This window comes from Lemur catta, chromosome 1 (assembly GCF_020740605.2).
Source record: "Lemur catta isolate mLemCat1 chromosome 1, mLemCat1.pri, whole genome shotgun sequence".
Taxonomy (NCBI): Eukaryota; Metazoa; Chordata; class Mammalia; order Primates; family Lemuridae; genus Lemur; species Lemur catta.
The window spans coordinates 84454134-84473812 of record NC_059128.1 but is presented as its reverse complement, the minus strand read 5'-3'; the positions used below and the strand labels follow the sequence as shown (position 1 = coordinate 84473812).

Sequence of the window (19679 nt, the reverse complement as noted above, 5' to 3'; positions counted from 1 at the left end):
AAGTAATCATAAGTTTCTATTTTTTGATTGTTTACTTCTATAATTATATGAACGGCAATCAAAATAAAACCCTGTCCCTTTTCATAACCCCCTCTTCTCACCCTCCCATTCTCTCCTATCCTGAAGATGATCTCTAGTTTTCACAGCCTCCATTTCAAAAGCCCCCTTCCCCTCCAGGTCGTGTTGTTTCCGGTTTTCCAGGCCTTAGCCTAGTACTCGAAATCTGCATTTGTTATTCTTGGCTTGCCAGGCACCTGATAGGCACTTTAATTTGCCTTCTCAGTTAAACCTCAGGACACTCTGGTAGGCTGGGTCATTGTCTTCCATTTTCCTGAAAAACAAACAAAAATATATATTAAGAAGCTAGCTTCCCACCTACCCTTTTCACCAACTCCTCTGCATCCCTCAAAACCAGGCTCTGCTGACATCACCTCTAATGGCCACACCTGCCAGCAGAGTCAGCCACATTGTCCCGGACTTGAGTGACACCCTGTTAGCCACCGTCACGCTGCACTGTAGTTGTTCCTGGGTGCTGGCCTGTCTGCCTCACCAGACCGTGCGCTCAGTAAGAGCAGGGACTGTCTTATTCTTTTCTGTACCTGGCACAGTACTTGGCACATAGTAGGGGGTCTGGAAACATCCTTCAAGCAGTAAACATTTGCTGGCCTACACTTCCAGCTCTGTCTCTCCTCTTGAGTTCCAACCATGGCTTTCTGATTCCGATTCCTCGTATCTGGAATGGCATCTGGAATATTCAGCAGTTCAAGCTTCATGGAATCCAACTAAGCAGGGAGGCCACCGAGGCAGGTGTCCACCTCCCAGACATGGGAAGGAGAGCATCCGGGAACAGGGAGTAGGCTGCACTGAAGCAGCGTCTAGGCTGTTCCAGGCACATCTTGGAGGGACCACAGAGAAGTGTGGAGTAGCCGATGGCTGTGTTTTCTGGAAAGGATCTGCCAAAGAGAGGAGAGTCTCCTAACTGGCTTCCCTCCTCCAGTGTAGTCTCCATCGACACTGTCCTCCATACTGCAGCCAGAGATAGCCATGAAAATGCAGGTCTGACCATGTCACTCCTCTGATGACAGCAGGCTGCTGTCACAGTGGGATAAATGAGCTCCGTTACCAGTGCACGGCGCCATTACTTGCCTGCACCTACTGCTCACCCTTCACACCCTGCTGTGATCAAGTTGCTTATACCACCCCTTAAAAATGCATGCTTATTACACACTTTTGGGCCTTTGCTTTCACCATTTCCTTAACTTAGTGTGCTCACCTAGTACTCCCTTTCTTCTGACTCCACCTTATCCTTTAGATAAAGCTCAAATTTCAGCCCCCAAAGCCCAGTGCAATGCCCCATCCTCTGGGGCAGAAGCTCTCTGCGACCACATGTCTAGCTTAGCAAGTCACACGTTGCATTGAAATCATCCTTGTGGCTCCATCTCTTCCATTGACTCTGAACTCCAGGGAGGACAGGAACAGACATACATCTGCGTGGTCCTAGACCCTCACACATACTGAAATGGGATCCATTAGGAAAGAGCTTGAGCTATCTTTAAATGTTGTAAAGGTTTGTGCATAGCAAAGGCCAAGTTCAAGTTGCTCAGGGGACAGATTAGGACCAACAGGAAGGAAAAGAAACTTGAAAAAAAAGGTTGGATGGGGAGCTGCTCGGATCAGGAAATAGGTCAAAAACCATTGTGTATCTCCCACCCCCAGTGCTAGTGAGATCACCCTGATAAATTGACGAGTTGCTTGGCAGCTGAAGTAGGGATGATGGATTGGGAGGTGGAAGGAGAGATATAGGAAAAGAAGGGGCCGGGTGCAGTGGCTCATGCCTATAATCCTAGCACTCTAGGAGGCCGAGGCAGGAGGATCGCTCAAGGTCAGGAGTTCGAGACCAGCCTGAGCAAGAGTGAGACCCCGTCTCTATTAAAAATAGAAATAAATTATCTGGACAACCAAAAATACATATAGAAAAAATTAGCTGGTCATGGTGGCGCATACCTGTAGTCCCAGCTACTCGGGAGGCTGAGGCAGGAAGATCACTTGAGCCCAGGAGTTTGAGGTTGCTGTGAGCTAGGCTGATGCCATGACACTTTAGCCCAGGCAACAGAGTGAGAGGGAAAGGGGCTTGACAGTTTTGTCAGCCCACCAGAACTGCTGCTTAGGATTGCTGCAGTTGCTTGAAATTTAATAAATACTAAGCATTTCATTTATTTTATCAATAAATATTGCTGGGTACCCAGTGTATGCCAAGCTGGAGAATTACCGTAGCTAACTCTTACCGAGTGTTCCCTTTGTGCCAGGCTTGAATGCACCCACAACCCCATGAGGGAAGAGAGGTGGTGAGAAGGTAAATGACTTGCTTGAAGTTATGCAGCCGGCATGTGGCAGAGCCAGGCTTTGACCCGAGCAGCCTGAATCTGGAGCCTGGGTCCCTAACTGCCCTGCTCCAGTGACACCTCTAAGAAAGGTCAAACAAGACAGCTCCCCTGTTGTCCTGAAGCTAGTGGAATTTCTTAACAGGCTACCATTGTATTCTAGCAAATTCTTATGATAGAAACCAGCTGGTTATGTTCATCATTTAAAAAAAAAAAAAGTTAAATCCTAGAGGGATGGCCCATCAGAAGACAAAGGAGAAACCACATCTGCCCTGAACTGAGCTCCCACAAATAATATAGAGAACATATTCACCTCATTTCCAGATTGTTCTTACTTCCTGATATTTAATTTTTTACAAAAATTCTTTAATTCAATGGATGTGAGATTTGGCAGATAGAAACAGGATTGAGTGGGTTGGGAATGAATCTATATGTGGGAAGAGAAAACGCAGTGAGAAAAAATAATTAATAGTTGGGATGTGTTCAAATTCACATTATGTAAGAAGGCCCTATTTTGGTTGGGTGAATCATCATTTTTTTTAAGGGACTTTAAAAAGCTATGGTTATCCTAATGCTGAATTGGGGGAAGCAGCAATAATATTGATGTGAAGTTTCAAAGTAAATATTATAAATAGAATAAACTCTGAGCTAACACAGACTTGTATAAAGTGCCTATAAGAATTCAGAAAATTCACTCTGTTTTTAAACTTCATTCAATGTGTTTTGTAAGGAGTATATCTGTAAAAGACTAATGTGCTGTTTGTGGCAATAAATGATGCAATGTTTTAGCAGAAGCAATGGCATCATAATTGCACATTCATGTAGGGCTTTATAGTTGAGCAAGTGTTTTACAGTTCGGGTTTTCACAAAGACTTTTAGCCCAGGCGCACCTTTGTTCTTTCATCACAAGAAATGGGAAACTAAAAGGAACCCAGACTTCTTGGAGAAGTGGCTGATTTCAGGGTGAGGGCAAGGAAAGAACAAGAGAAGCTTAGAATTAGCAGTACGATGGGGACATGTCACAGGTCAGGGGAGCCTGCTTGGTGGGGCTCCCGCTGGGCACCTGGGGTGATCTGGGGATCAGAGTGAATGATAACTGGAATGGATTACAGCCTGTGGGGTAAAATAGGATTCCATGAGCCCTCACTGCTATCAATAAATGAATAAATAAATAACCGGGAAAGGAAGAAAAGCTCCTCCTTCTATTAGAAAACCAACTAATAAGTGCAGAAGCAATGACGGACTAAGAGAAGTCACCACTGGCCAACCATCATTACAATAACTGGGTCAGACCAGAATCATTAATGGATGTTACAATGAGGTATTAAATTTGAGGACTAATGATGTGTATATAGTCTCAGGGTATGTCCCAACAAGGTACTTTCTCATTACAAAGGTAAAGTGGTAATTCTCCCAGGGAGACACCTGGCAGGCACCACCTTAACCAAATGACCAAATTTAACACCACCAGCAGGGGGACTAAGGGACAGCACGTGCCCCAGACGGATGTGCTGGCAAGAGGTCAGCATCCGTCTCTGGTGTTCCTGACAAACTTGCCTTCCCCAAACTTAATCTTTTTTTTTTTTTTTTCTTTCTTGAGACAGAGTCTTGCTCTGTTGCCCCAGCTAGAGTGCAGTGGCATCATCGTAGTTCATTGCAACCTCAAACTCCTGGGGTCAAGTGATCTCCTGCCTCAGCCTCCCCAATAGCTGGGACTACAGGCACATGACACCACACCCGGTTAATTTTTCTATTTTTTTATAGAGACAGAGTCCCGCGCTTGCTCAGGCTGGTCTTGAGCTCCTCAGCTCAAGCGATCCTCCCGCCTTGGCCTCCCAGAGTGCTAGGATTACAGATGTGAGCCACCATACCTGGCCCCTAAACCTAATCTTTAGGAAGCATCAGAGCAAACTAAATCAGGAAACAAAATAACTGGACACTAAAAAACATGACAACTGAATACTACACATGATCTTAGATTTTCTTTTACTATGAAGGATATTATTTGGACAATAGGCAAAACCTCAATAAGGTCTGTAGATTAGATGGTCGTGGTGTTTCAGCATTACCTTTATTTTTTTCGTTTTTTTTTTTAAACACCAACAAAATAAAGGCAAATCACATTAATTTTCTGATTTGATCATTACACTGTGGTTATTAAGAGAGTTCTTTGTTTTTAGGAAATACACATTGAAGTGTTTCAAGGGGCAGGAAGGGAAGGAGGGGACAGAGGGTTCCCCTAGAAGGGTGCTGTTGCCGTGCACTCAGACCACAGAGCCGGCCCCTCTTGGCCCAGGCCCAGGTGAAGGGAGGTGGCCACTGCCCCAAGGAGCTTCAGCTGCTCCCTGGGGAAGAGCCAGGGGCAGTGGCTTTGCCTCTCCCACCCTGTTGCCCTGTCTGTGTCCAGACACCACCTTGGCCTAGGCCATTCCCCTCTCCTAGAACGCCCTTTCCCTCCTCACCTGCCTGGACAAAGGCCAGCTGGGAGGTTTAGAGGAAGGAGAAGTTGGGAGCCCCGGTTTTTCCTTCTGGTAAGCCACTAACCAGAGAGGGAGTGTCACTTTCCAGCCACCGACCACGGGGAGAGGCCACGGGACCTGCAGACCTCAGCTTCCTCAGCTGCATGATGAAGGGCCTGAGCTAGCTGGTCTCTGGGACCGTCAGGCCACTTCCTGCGAACTTGTCCCTGTCTTAGGCTCACCAGTCTCAGCCTGTCTATAAGCTCCTACAAAGCTCTCCCTTGGCCCCAGGAAAGGAGCTGTGGTCCCAGCCCCCGAGAGGTTGATATTTGGAAGTCCTTCCTGGTATAGGCAATACCATGGGTGGATCACGTGTATGACTTTTAGGATATCACAGTGATGTCTGTGGACACTGTGCTCTTCAGTACGCTGACAGGCGTGCTGCGTGCCGGCAGCCTGCGTGGCCGTGTGCTCCTGCAGCTCTTCCTGCAGCACGTGTGTGAAGCACCTGCCACGCCCCAGGCCTGTGCGAGGTACAGGGGCCAGTTAGAGACTGCTGTCAAGCAGCAGGTGCACCTCACGACCCTGACAGCACAGTTTTTATAGTGACTAGAAAGTGGTAATAAAAGACCGGAAGCCCCAGCCTGGCTCCCAGTTAGTTGCAAGAACTTGTGTTAGCCGGATAACTCTGTGAGCCTCAGTCTCCTCACTTGTTAAATGGGGACAGCAGCCTCACTCTGTCGCTCGCCCTGCCCACCTCTCAGAGCTGTGGCCCTTGAATGGGAGAATTCTATGTAGTGTTTTACAAATATGAGGTGGTCTTGTTAATTCTTCAGTGTGCGTATATGGAAATGCTTTGAAAAACGTAGGGTCTTAAATGTAAGGAAAGAATGACAGTGTTGTCTCTACCCGGTCCTGATCCTGAAAGAAAGAGTGTTGGTGGGATGTAATAGTGAAGACTCAGAGAAGCCAACTGTGGCACAGAGGAGGCCCGTGGGCTGCCCCTCTCTGTAGACCGGTGCCTGCTGCGCCAGCGTGTGGCTCAGAACCCGTTCCTTCGTATGGAACTGACTGTGGCCTTGTCCTTCCAGTGCACCAGGTGGCAGAGCGGGTGGAGGCCCTGGGGCAGTTTGTCATGAAGACCAGAAGGACCCTCAAAGGCCACGGGAACAAAGTCCTGTGCATGGACTGGTGCAAAGACAAGAGGAGGATCGTGAGCTCGTCCCAGGTACGTCACACCTGCTGCGTAATGGGTGAGCGGGTCTTCGATATTCCAGCTAAGGCAGAAAGAGCTGTTCCTCTCAGAAAGCCCTTTTCTCATCTTTATGACTGTGCTCACTCTCCAGAGGACAATGATTTAGCATAAGGAGTTCTCTTGTACACTGTAGAACTCCACTCATTTGGGTAGATTTGGAATTGGTAATAGTTAAAACATTGCAGGCCATGTTTGACTTATTCAGTGAACCATTCAAATTAATTTCTTCCTGAGCATATTTCTAGGTCTTATTTGTGAGTGAAACTATTTTTAAAATAGTCTCTTTTTTTCCAACTTGAGGGCCTAAGATCCCATCAGTGGCTTTCTTTCAACTTAAGGAGTTTAACAATTCTTATGTCTTACAGAACAAACTTAAGATACATATTTTATGAAGTATAATTTTTACATTCATTTTATATAGTTTACATAGTGTATGTTACATCTTGTATATTATCTGTATTACGCCAAAATTTAGCAGCTTCAAACAGCAAGTATTTATGATATCACATGGTTTCTGAGACAATAAGCACCCAGCAAGGGCTTGGCCGGGTGGTTCTGGCTCCGGGTCTCTCGGGAGGTTGCTGGGAAGATGTTGGTCAGGGCTGCGCTCATCCGACGGCTTGACCGAGGTGCAGACTCACTTCCAAGATGCCTCGCTCAGGTAGCTCTTGTCTGGAGGCCTCAGTTCCTCACCACGTGGACCCTGTAGCTCACAATACAGCAGCTGCCTCCCGAGAGTGGGGATCCCAGAGAGGGAGACAGAGGCAGAGCCGCACTGTATTTCACGACAGTCCGTGGCTTCTGTCATATTCGCACAGACAGCCCTGAGGTAATGAGGGAGACTGTACAAAGGTGTGAAAATCAAGAGGCTGGGGTGACGGGGACTCCCTTGGATACTGGCTCCCACAGCTTGGTACTTTTGATGTCTACTTTTATGTTGCATGTATTGATCATAAAACTGTAAACTAAAGCCACATGAGATATTCTGAAAATCATATTTTTATGATCAGTGAGGTTCCCCTCACCCCTGCCTTCTGCACAGCTTTTTCAAAAGAGGGTCATTTCTTTAATAATGCTCATAAGTGTAAAACTATACATAGTCTAGATAATCCACAAGCTGTCACTTCTATGTCAGTGTGGCATTTGATAGGACAGATTTCGTAAATCTCCTGGATTACCTACAAATCTAGTATGTCCCATTGTTTTTTTCTATGTTCAGAATTAATGTATCACTTTTGTATTTTACCACATTAAAGAAACACTGGAAAATAGAACAAAGAAATGCTCCACTCCCCCTGTGCTATCACAGCCATTATTACTATTTCAGAGCATTTCTGGTCTTTCTGTTTCAAGTGCTCGTTTTTACAAAATGGGTATTGAGACGTATGTGTTGCTAGCTAGCCTTCTGCACTCCTTAATCCTTACAAGGTGTGCTGCGGGTTCGGTTTTCTGTCACTCACGTGCTGGGGTGGCGCAGGGGGCGGGGGGAGGCAGGCCCTCTTCACGCCCTCTCCATCCGTGTCTTCTCCAGAGCTAGGGACACGTGGGCGTGGCGCGTGGGGAGGAGGCTGGAAAACAGAAGACTCCGGAACAGACTTGACTCATCAGCAGCCTCTCCCTTAAAAGGCAGGACACGCATCACCCTGCCCTGGGTCTGGGGGCAGAGGCACGTTCTCCCCAGGCATGTAGGCCCCTGGCGTATACATCCGTGCTCACGGAGGGGTCTACACCCGGTCTAATGAGACTGCAGGGCGCACGGTGGGTGGGCGGTGCGGTGGGGGCCGCTGCTAAAGTGGGCACCGACGTGGGCAGCGCACGGACTCGGTCCCCAGCACGCGGGCCGTGGGCGCGGAGCCCGCTCAGTCTGCGCCGGAGGCTTTCCAGGTCTGCCCACACGGCACGCGCGACCGTGCAGTCAGAAATTAGACCAGAAGAACCAAGGTGCTTAGGAGTCTCGGAAAGCCCCAAACCGCCGACTTTGACCTGGTTCCAGGGCCCCTCGGCCACACACGGCATTTACACAGACGTCCTCTGAGGAATCCTGCAAAGCAGGCGGCTGTCACTTTAGAACCAGACATTGCTTCTGCCCCTAGGCGGTATTTTGCAGTCTGATCTCCCCCACGTCATTCACCAGATTTGGCTCCAAATGGCTTCAGTGATGAAAAAACCAAGCCTGCTACAGAGGCTGCAGGTTCACCGTCCCTGGGGATCTGCAGGGACCTCTGTGCTGGGGGAAGTCACTCATCCATCTTCTTCCACCGTCTGCCCAGAGAACCTCCACGCCACAGTCTGGGCAGGTGACTGCTTTGTAGGGAGAGGGCACATGTGGGTTTACCCCCCCGTGGGTCTGTATTACAAATAGATGGCACTGTGGTCACTGCCCACACCCCCAGGGTGGCTGCAGCTGCCGTTCCAACGAAAGTGGCGGTGTTGTCTGTGGCATCGCCAGCCAGGCGCTCACCCTGACAGCAAGTGTTCTTTGCTTACTGAACAGCCGCCCACAGGCATCCTTACCAGTGTAGGTGCAAATCGCACGCTGTTCTCAGTGTAGGTGCGAGATGTCGGAGCAGAGAGCTGCAACATCTGTGGGCACCTGGAGAAGTTAGGCTGATCTCGGGCCCACACAGCCCCCTCCGCAGCCGTCCGCGGCAGAGAAGGGCACAGAGGAGTGAGCGGGGTGCTCGTAGGTGGCACTGCGGGGACGTGGACTCCAAGGCGAATGGGGGCGAGGGCGAGGTGGTGGGGATGGGGGGAGAAAGAGACTTGTTCACCTGTCGGCTACATAAGGTAATGTCAGGTTTAACTTTTCCTGTATAATTTTTTGACATTTAGGGTATGTTGGGGGACAATAGTATATTAACAATTTGTGGTTGGTTTATAAATGGTATAAAAGGTTTCTGAGTGTTGCTTCCTATAGCTGTATCTATACAAGGTCCAGAACTGATCCTTAAGCCGGACTGGAAGGTTCTGCCCCTCCCCTGCTTACTCCCCCTTTTTCACGGAGAGGTTTGAGGGTCCTGATTGTCCGGATACTTACTCTGGCTCTCCCTGTCACACTGCCCGGCCAGACACAGCTTTTATGAGGAGTTCTCAGTGGTTGCCTGCAAGAACTGTTGACAACCCCTGAACTGTTTACTCTTCTCCCCCCAGGACGGGAAGGTGATCGTGTGGGACTCCTTCACTACCAACAAGGTGAGGCGTCGTTCCCAGCCTGGTTCACGGTGCTCTGGCCCAGCTGCCTAGCCCTGTCCTGATTCCCCTCCAGACACCCCTGCGAGTGGTTGCCCTGCCTCTCGGGATGGGAACCCCAAGAAAGCCGGTCCATGTCTGAACAGCTCAGCTAGGCTACTGCAGCGTTTATTCCTCCCTCCCCCTCCGTCCGAGACGTGCAGGCCAGCCCACTGCGGAGGTGCTGGTGCTAAACTGGGAATGGGCAGAGCGCAGAAACATGTTACATTTACACGTGCAACTTCATGCGTTATTTTTCTTCCCAGTGATGATAAGAGCTGCCAAAATTCTCAGTGATCTCTCCCTTCTCTGTCTTTGACCAGACTCCATAGCACATGGTGGGTGGGGAAGATGAGGCTGCAGTGGGGTGGAGCTGAAATGTCCCGTGACGCAGTGGAGTCAGCCCCGTGCAAGTCTGGCCTGGGCACGCATGGCTCAAATTAGATCTACATTTAGAGTCTTAACTAAAGACAAAGGCCAGAACCTACATGGGGTACACTTGCATACCGGCATTGCGTTGGCATTTGTAATAAAGAGTATCATGTACTAAATATGGATCCCAATATTTATTTAGAAAGAAAGTCTTCGTTTTCACTACATAAAAAAGTGAGCTCTAGTTCCATCCCCTCACTCCACAGACGGAGAATGAGAGCAAGTAGGACAGACGGCTAGCCTGCATGGGTCCACATCATGTTGGTGTCGGAACCAGGACCAGGATCCATGTCTCCCATGGAAATGAGACCACAGACTCAGCAGCTTTTGAAACGTGGCTTTTGTTTGCTTATCTGCAGGCAGGGGGATGTGGGTGACTCGGCCAGAAGCCAGGGACTGTTACACTTAGTCCTTAATGCTTCCATTTTACAGGTTCTCTTCTACCCAGGAGCACAACCCAGGCTCTTTCTCCCCACCCCCATTCATACCTTCCCGGGAATGGTTTTAGGACCCATAGCAGACAGAGGCTCATGTACACTCACAAGTAAATAAGCTTATACATATAAAAAGTCATTCAAGGCTGGGCGCGGTGGCTCGCACCTGTAATCCTAGCACTCTGGGAGGCCCGAGGCAGGAGGATTGTTTGAGCTCAGGAGTTCGAGACCAGCCTGAGCAAGAGCGAGACCTCGTCTCTACTAAAAAATTAGAAATTAGCTGGATAACTAAAAATATATACAAAAAAAATTAGCTGGGCATGGTTGCACATGCCTGTAGTCCCAGCTACTCAGGAGGCTGAGGCAGCAGGATTACTTGAGCCCAGGAGTTTGAGGTTGCTGTGAGCTAGGCTGACACTATGGCACTCTAGCCCAGGCAAAGAGTGAGACTCTGTCTCAAAAAAAAAAAAAAAAAAGTCATTCAAGAGTATATTTTGAAAACGAGAATCTCAGAAAACAAGGTGAAGTATATATCTGAAATGAGATTGGGACATACCTTTCAAAGAAAATGAGCCCCAATACTCAGGCAGAAAAACAAAAGGAGTATACTGTTAAGAAAGAGGTAGCCAGATGCAGTGGCTCATGCCTATAATCCCAGCTACTTAGGAGACTGAGGCAGGAGGATCACTTGAGGCCAGCAGTTCGAGGCCAGCCTGGGCAACAGAGCAAGATCCTTGCTCGACCAAAACTAGAAAAATTAGCTGGGTGTTGTGGTGCACACCTATAGTCCCAGCTACTCAGGAGGCTGAGGCAGGAGGATCGCTTGAGCCCAGGAGTTCAAGGCTGCAGTGAGCTGTGATGATGCCACTGCACTGCAGCCTGGGAGATGGAGTGAGACTCTGTCTCAAAAAAAAAAAAAAAAAAAAAAAGTAAAACATGAAGGATTTTTTTTTGCTAGTGGAAATTTTTAACTATTAGACTATGTGATATAAAGTTTGCTTGATTTGATTATGGAGCAGCTGAGTCCCCTCATCTGTCTCAAGCCAGTCTTTATCCCACACCACTTCCCTTTGAAGCTATAATATAATTCAGTAGGAACTCTGATGATTTTATTTTGTAAAAATTAATGTTAACAACCAAGCATGGTGGCTCACACTTATAATCCCAGCAACTCAGGAGGCTGAGGTGGGAGGATCACTTGGGCCCAGGAATTTGAGACCAGCCTGGGCAGTATAGCAAGACCCTGTCTCTAAGACAAAAAAAATAAATGTTTAAACAAAATTAAATTTTAAGACCTTGTGTAGAGGTGCCTGTCACTCACTCTTATGAATGGTACATGCTTTGTTTCAGGAGCATGCGGTCACTATGCCCTGCACATGGGTGATGGCATGTGCTTATGCCCCATCGGGATGCGCCATTGCTTGTGGGTAAGTTGAGGCTACAGCAGCTTTGCAGATTTCCTGTTAGCCATAAAATACTGTCCTGTGGGCAAAAACAAGCAAATAAGCAGGAACTTGTAATGTTATGGAGTTTTTGTTAAATTTTCTCAGATCTGATAATGATGCAGTGGATATACAGGAGAATATTCTTATTTTTAGGAGATGTAAATTTGCATGTTGAAGTATTTAGAAATAAAATGTCATGTCTGCAGTTTGAAGTCAAGTGGTTTCGAATTTGCTTCTGCAAATATAACAAAATGTTAAGTCTGTGAAACTAGGTGAAGGGATCTAGGTATTTGTTGTACTGTCTTTCTTTCAATTTTACAGTAGGTCTGAAAACCTTCAAAGCAAAAGTTGGAGAAAAGGTTATAATGTATGAGACTCCTCAAGACAAAAATTTTGTTACTCTATGTTAACGTTTGATAGCTTCTTTCTTTCCATGCTAGTGGTTTGGATAATAAGTGCTCTGTGTATCCATTGACGTTTGACAAAAATGAAAACATGGCTGCCAAAAAGAAGTCTGTGGCCATGCACACCAACTACCTGTCGGCCTGCAGCTTCACCAACTCTGACATGCAGGTGAGTCAGCGGCCCACGGGGTTAGGTCCGCCTGCCGTAGGGCACGAAAGAGGAGTTGCAGGAGAGGAAGCTCCTGTTGTTTCTCATTGGTTATTTTTCTTATTCTAATAAAATCAGAAATGGGAAGTTGGGGCTATTGATTGTTGATAGACCATATTGAAAATCCTCCTCTGACTGACTTGGTGGGGGTGGGGGTGGAGCAGGGAACCCTCTGGGGTGGTGGAAGTTACTGTGTCCCAAGCTGCAGAGCTTCAGAGTTGTGTATTTCACGCATCTCACTGTATATACCGTATGGTCCTGTTTTAACAAATACAAAAAAAAAATGCTTCAGATATGAAATCTGTGCTCTACTTTGAATAAAACACAGTGAAAACAGTACAACTTTTTAACACCTGGACTAAGTTTTCTTTAGCAAGTTGTAAAAGCATCCCATAGTTTTTTTATTCACACTTATTCAGGAAACCTTCTCGCCACCTACCACCCAAATTGCCACATACCACCTGGCTCTGGGGCTGAAAGCTCATCTCTGCCCTCAGGGACCCTCACCAAAACTAGTAATGATTGAGCAATGGGGAAAGCTGGGGAGCTCAGAGCAGGAGGGGGTGCCACAAACTTGCTGCTGACAAGGAAAAGGGATGGCTGCCCCCCAGGGGGCCACAGTGTGAGGGAGTTGGGGGGGAGGTAGGCAGCCAGAGAGGTGGGCAGGGCCAGAACCCAGGGCAGATCTTGACAGGTTACAGTGGCTACAACCAGATGTCCTTGGGCCCAAGGGGCAGCCAAAGCACCAGAGGACATTTAGTCTGGATAAAGGGAGCCCCCGAGGTATGCAGGGACAGTGGGTGGTCTGGCACCTGCAGTCCCTCCGGTAGAGAAGCAGCAGCCTGGCCACAGGTTGCGGGGCTGGGGGTTAAGGGGCACCTGTAGGTTAGAAAGTGCTTGCTTTCTGACAAGCGGCTAGCCAGAGGTGGAGGGAAGTCCAGTGGGCTCCCTCTGCAGGTGCGGCCTGGGAGGCAGGGCAGGGTGAAGGTCAGACTGCACCATCAGGTGTTGGCTCCACTGTGCTTCCACTGGTGATCCGAGATGAGGTTCAGATTTCTGTGTGCTTCGATTTTCTCAGCTATGCATGAGGATAGTAATACAACCTCCTGTATAAGGTTTTCTGAGGACTAAATAAGATGATTGATGTAAAATAGTACAGTCACTGGTAAACATCAATAAATGTTAGCTCTTTTTATTTTATTATTCTTAATATTAACACAAAGCTGGGCGGTTCCGATGCACAGCCTTGTTTGAGTACCACCGAATTGATGAACCTCGAGCTTCTTCCATTCTAGGATCTAGGATGATAAAAGAACTTGCTAGTATGAGACTACGGTATTGAACCTACCAATTCTCTGCATTCCAGGACAAATGAATGACAATGAACTAGGGGTTCTGTTTAGTATATTTATCTGGATAAATGTTTGGACTTTAAAATTTGTTTTTATTTACCCTGTAATGGAAGATCCCAAAACTATAAAACAGAAAAGTCCCTATTAGGAATTTACTTTTAAGCTGTTAGTCTTGATAAGCAAGTTGTCTAGTTGGTTTTCAGTGTTTTCTTCTAGGAGCAAGTATTTCCTGCAGCAAGCACCTAGGTTATCTTACTTTGTGTTGTTTAACATAGTAACAGGAAAGTTTGCCTGGTCCCAGAATTGTTTAACACAGGGACAGGGGATTATGTTGGTTTCATTCTTCCTGTCAATCCGGTTAAAGCGAGTTCCAGGAGAACAGAGACCAAGGCACAATCTTTCCGCAAACCCTAATGCCTTGCAGAGCGCCTGCACGTGGTCAGCACGAAGCACATGTTAATTGAATCTGTGTTGGCATGAGTGTCCTGCAGCACCTACCAGTGGCCCTGGGAAGCCCCTGGGCAGCCCCCTGCTCTGGGGAAAAGCAGCAACGGGAGAATGTGTCTAACAAGAGGCGGCCCAGACCCTGCTGCTCCAAATGTGGTCCAGTGACCAGCCTCAGCATCGCCTGGAGCTTGTGGGAAGTGTAGACTCTTAGGGCCCCCTCCCAGACCCTTTATGTTATATTGGCAAGCAGCCGGTGGTCTGTGTGCACATTAATGTCTGAGGAACACTTTAGGTTTCTGGCCTGCACGGCAGTGGGAGCTGCTGAAGGGTCTGTTCAGCAAACGTTCACAGAGCACCTGCCACGTGCCAGGCAGGTGCAGAGCCCTGTAGGCGCCACAGTGAGGACGCCAGGATTTCAGCTCTGGAGGGTGACAGACACATACACACACAACTTGTGGACTGTGAGGGTGTCGGAAATGCACTTTTGCCTTCTTGGTACAGGAGAGAGACTTCTGTGCTTGAAGCCAGATGTAGCAAGACGTGTGTCTGCGTGTGTTGAAGGAGCCCGCTCTCCCCTGCGGGACGTTAAGCCTCTGACCAGCTCCCCCTCCGACAGAAGCAATAACCACAGCCACGCTCTCCCTGTCCTTTCCCGTGGGCAGATCCTGACGGCGAGCGGCGACGGCACGTGCGCCCTGTGGGATGTGGAGAGCGGACAGCTGCTGCAGAGCTTCCACGGACACGGCGCCGACGTCCTCTGCTTGGACCTGGCCCCCTCGGAAACTGGAAACACCTTCGTGTCTGGGGTAAAGACCCAGGGGAAATCTCTAGGGGCCCTTTGTCCGCTAGGCAGGCCTGTGGCGGCAGTTCTTGCCCACTCATGGGACTAGACTGGACACTTCCCTAGAGGGGCTGCGGGAATTGTCCTCGCTCCCCTCCACGCCCCCTGCAGCAGTGGCCACGCTGTCCCCAGGCCTCTCCCGGGTGTTTGGTGGGCAGTTTCCAGCGCTGGGCTGTGGGGGCCTCCTTCTGTTCTACCACTGACATTCACCAGTCTACAGAGGGATCTAGAATGTTCTCCCATGTGAGTGCCACAACTCAAGGTGCATATCTGCCATCTATTAAAATGTGACTCCTCAAATAAATAGCAGAGAGGTAGCACCTGAGGGCATCCGAGGCGAGCCACAGGGTCACAGGGCTGCTGAGCCGAGGCAGCGCTGTGATGTGCCCAGAGAACTCTCCCACCCCACCCCGCTGACCGCCGTCCTCCCTCCCACCCCAGGGCGCAAGGAACAGAGTGCAGGCTCGGAGTTGGCAGAAGTGGCCACAGTGGCACAGCGGAGCACTAGACCAGGAGGCAGGGCACCTGGGTGGGAGCTTTGCTCCCTGACCGAATGTCATCTCCATACACTGGGCACAATGCACAGTAGCACGTGCCCCCCACCCCTGGGACATTACAGGCAGCAGATGCAAGAGCTCCCAGTGTGTTTTGCCAGTGGAAGGGGTGAGCGCTTCTGTGGACAGCCAGGAATAGGGACAGAGGACTGAGCTGGCTGACCAGCCCCCAGGTCCTGCCTCACCTCGGTCAGGGGACAGTGGTGAGACAGGACAGTGACGCATGTGCTGTCAAATGACTTTTGCTGCTGGGAGACATAAGGGCCCTCCGCTCCAGGCTGCCCACACCTCAGTCCTGGGAGTCAGGCCAGGGCTGTGTGACCTCTAATCGGCGGTGACCCTGATCTTCTTCTGGAGTCTTTGGCCATCTGTGTGTTCCTCCCTGTGCCTTTGCATAACTGTATTTATTTCTCCTCAACTACACTGTGTTTTTTTAAATTATTGATATTATCATAGATTTTCTTGTCTCTCAGAGGACTAAACTTCATCCAATTTAGTGTCCTCTAGAGATTTGAAGACACTCGTGATGTCTTCGTCCACGTTCTCAGTAAAGATACGCAGTGCCGGGCCCATGGCGGGTCTCTCTGAGGGGCCAGCTATGGGACTTCGTCTGCCCTTTGCTCTGAGTAGAAACTAACAACGTGGACACCCATTTTAAGCCATTGCTTTTTGACTATTTAAGCCATTCCATTTGACCATTGAGAGTCTGCCTTATACTACCTGAGCTTGATGGCAGGACTGCTCCACAGCAGTTTATCAAAATGCTCCCAGAACCTTGATAGTATAATGTGAAGCACCTCATGTTTATGATTCTCTGGGTCATGTCAGCAACGTGGAGGGAGCGTTTACTTTAGAGCTGCTGGGGCAGAAGCCCAGGGAGGTGACTCCCCTAAGCCACCCAGCAGTCGACGGCAGGACCGTGACGAGGCCCTGGGTTTGTGCGTTCCCCACACGGCTTGCTGCTGAGGGTGGAAGTGGCCCGGGGGACCTGCTGGTCCGCGATTGCCCAGGGCTGCCCCACACTCCTGAGGCAAAGCCGGGACGCCTGGCTGCTCAGACTTGCCACCGCCAGCCAGTCCCAGCCAGAGAGGCCCCGCCATGCACTCTGTCCACCGCCTTGCCCTCTGGGCCTCGGGAGGCAGACATAAAGAGGAGAGAGAAAGGGGAAAAAGAAGGGAAGGGACGTGCCCAGGCGGGAGCAGAGAAGGGGGCTCTGGAGGGTCTGCCTCCACTCAGAAATGTGCAGAAGAAGAAAACATGCCAAAGGGGGCCCTGGGCACCTTCCCTTGCTCCCACTCATCCCAAGACCTAGTTCTGGGCTTCTGAGGGTTTGTTGGCTGAGGAAAGTGGCCTCAGGTAAAGCTAGTCTCAGAAAGGTGTGTTGTCAGCCACTTCCTAATGGGAAATAAATGGTCTCTGTTGTGTAACTGGGACTCGTACCTTATCTATAGACAATCCTTGCAGTGGCCATAACTCTGGGTAATTTTTTACGTTTGTAGGGATGTGACAAGAAAGCCATGGTTTGGGATATGCGCTCCGGCCAGTGCGTGCAGGCCTTTGAAACTCACGAATCTGACATCAACAGTGTCCGGTCAGTGAGTAGCATGTTCGTGTCACTTCCCTGTTCTGCTGGCATTACCTGGCCTTGGGGAATCCTTAGCCCCGGAACCACCTCCAGACTCAGTTTCCTTGGCTGAAAGAGGCCTCCCTATCAAGAAAGGCTGATTTGTGGTAGAACTAAACAGTGCTCCAGATCTCAGGGGGGATTTAAATTTAATTGCATTAGGGGTAATTGATACCCTCCCTGAATTGAATCGGTATTTCTGGTCCATGCGTTCAATAAACATTTATTGAGTATATGCTATAGATTATTCTGGGAACTGGGAATACAGTGGTGAACGAGAGAGACAAGATTTCTATTCTCCTAGAGGAGACAAACTAGACAAAATACAAACAAATATAAATTTAAGATTACTGATAAGTGCTATGAAAAAAGTAGAACAGGAAAGTATGATGGGATGGGTTATTTCTTAGATAAGGTCAAGGATGGCCTCTCAGAGACGGTGACATTTAAAATGAGACCAGGATGATGAAAGAGCCAGGCTTGCAAAGAGTTGGGAAGAGCACAGATAAGATGTTACGGGACCTAACAAAAGGCCAGGTGGCCGCTGGAGAGTTTTGAGTTGTGGGGGTGGCTAACATGATCATGTTTTGCCTTTAAAAGATCACTATGGCTGTATCAAGAATAGATTGTAGGGGAGTAAGAATGGAAGTATGACAGCCAGTTATTATAGAAGGTTGTTGTGTGAGTTCAAGAAAGAAATGATGGTGGTTGGAACTAAGGAAGATGTGGTAGAGACAGAGAAATGTTAAGAATTATGAAGGGTCTGAGATTTTACTTACCTGCAACTTAACAAGTTAGGCTGCCACAGCTCATGGATGCTTTTAGAAGACATGAAACTTCTGTGTCAGAGATAAAGAACAGTTTATTACTCATAGCAATGGCAATGGCCAGGGTATTAGCATGTTTGTGTAGGTTACTTGATCCCTGGTTCCACAGGGTGCCATGAAAAGGGCCAAATGACACCTGCAAATGAAAAAGGATACGTTATAAGAGAAGAAATCTGAGCTTAGGGAACCCAAATTTTTTATCAGGGGCAGTAAGCAGTGATCCATTTACTAAGACAGGGAAGACTGGAGGAAGTGCAGGGAGGAGCCAGTTTTTGCGCATGGATTCAGGAGCTCTTTGGGGGCTAGTTAAGTTTGAGATGACTATTATATATCCAAGTGGGGATGTCAAGGAGGTAGCAGGATCTATGAATTGGATCTCAAGAGAGAGGTCAGGACTTGACATGTATGGAAGATGGTACTTTGAGACCATATATAAAGTATCTTTATTATATTTAAAATCCCCAAGAATCTTCATTATATTTAGTGAGAAAACACTAGACTTGTTCCTCTTAAAGCAAGAACAAAATAAGAATGCTTATTTACTTTAATAACCCCTGCCCTCAAATGTGGGATAAGAAAAAGGAAAAAGACTATCACTTTTTATAAATGTACAGTAATTACCTAGAAAATCAAAGGAAATCAATCTGGGAATTACTACAGGTGGTAAATGAAATTAGTAACATGGAAGATAGAAGATAAAACCACAAGAAATAAATTAAATCCCTATATATCAATAAATCACACAGTTGTCTCTTGGTATCTGGGGGATTGGTTCCAGGACCTCCCGCGGATACCAAAATCCAAGGATGCTCAAGTCCCTGATATAAAAATGATGTAGTATTTGCATATCACCTACAGATATCCTCCTGTATACTTTAAATCATCTCTAGATTATTGATACTTATAATACCTAATACAATGTAAATATATCATTTTAAATGGCGATTCTTTCTATATAGAATGAATATAGTTCCAATTCAGTGATTTTATAGAATGGTATAAATTGATGCTGAGATTCATCTGACAGATTCTACAGGGACTGGTTCAGTGGGCCATGTTCAGGGTACACAGTTTAGTTTTCTTCCAGGGCAAGCTGAGGCCACACTGAATGCTGTCATTGGTCTCTGAGCATGCCCTCAGTTATACACCAGATTAGTTAGGACATGGGATAACAGTGACTTAAGCAAGATAGAAGTTTATGCTCACATTGAAGTCTGAGCTGCTATGATGGCTCATTCTGTCTTTTTTCAGGCCTGTTCCTAGGCTGGTGCTTTCAGCCTGCTGGCCCCACTGGCCTGCCTACCCCCATGTTCTCTTTCCAGCCAGTGGGTGGAAGAGAGTTGAGCTTATTGCATCTGCTTACATCCCATTAGCCAGAACTTGATTGCATGGCCACACCTGGCTGCAAAAAGACTAGAACATAGTTTTCCTTCTGCCACGTACCAACCAAAAAAAAAAAGAAAATCAGTGTTTCTCAATGGGGCACAATATTAGTATTTTGGGTAGGATATTTCTTTGTTGTAAGGGACTGTCCCACGTAAGGCATTTAGCATCCCTGGCTGCCTCAGCCACTGAATTCCAATAGTACCCCCTGGGCTTGGTCACATCTAAAAAATTCTGCTTATATTTAACCACAACTATGGGAGAGAGAGAGAGGGTAGATGCTGGGGGCACCAAAAGTCTCTTCCAGATAAACCATATATCCTATACTTTTTCCCTGAATTTTCTACCAGCAGGCAGAAATCATAGCCCATGTAGTCTCAAATGGAGTATGATCTAAAATCATTT

At 47.9% G+C, this 19679-nt stretch overlaps 1 protein-coding gene across 1 annotated transcript in view; it reads left to right on the top strand.

Annotated features, from left to right (window-relative positions):
* The window catches only part of GNB5 (G protein subunit beta 5), a 35757-nt gene that overhangs the window by 9928 nt on the left and 6150 nt on the right, over positions 1 to 19679 (top strand). Inside the window, exons 2-7 of the mRNA XM_045529416.1 lie at positions 5932 to 6068; positions 9246 to 9287; positions 11540 to 11616; positions 12075 to 12207; positions 14708 to 14851; positions 16940 to 17031. Of these exons, the coding sequence (XP_045385372.1) occupies positions 5932 to 6068; positions 9246 to 9287; positions 11540 to 11616; positions 12075 to 12207; positions 14708 to 14851; positions 16940 to 17031 (625 nt within the window). The remainder of the gene's footprint in view (positions 1 to 5931; positions 6069 to 9245; positions 9288 to 11539; positions 11617 to 12074; positions 12208 to 14707; positions 14852 to 16939; positions 17032 to 19679) is intronic.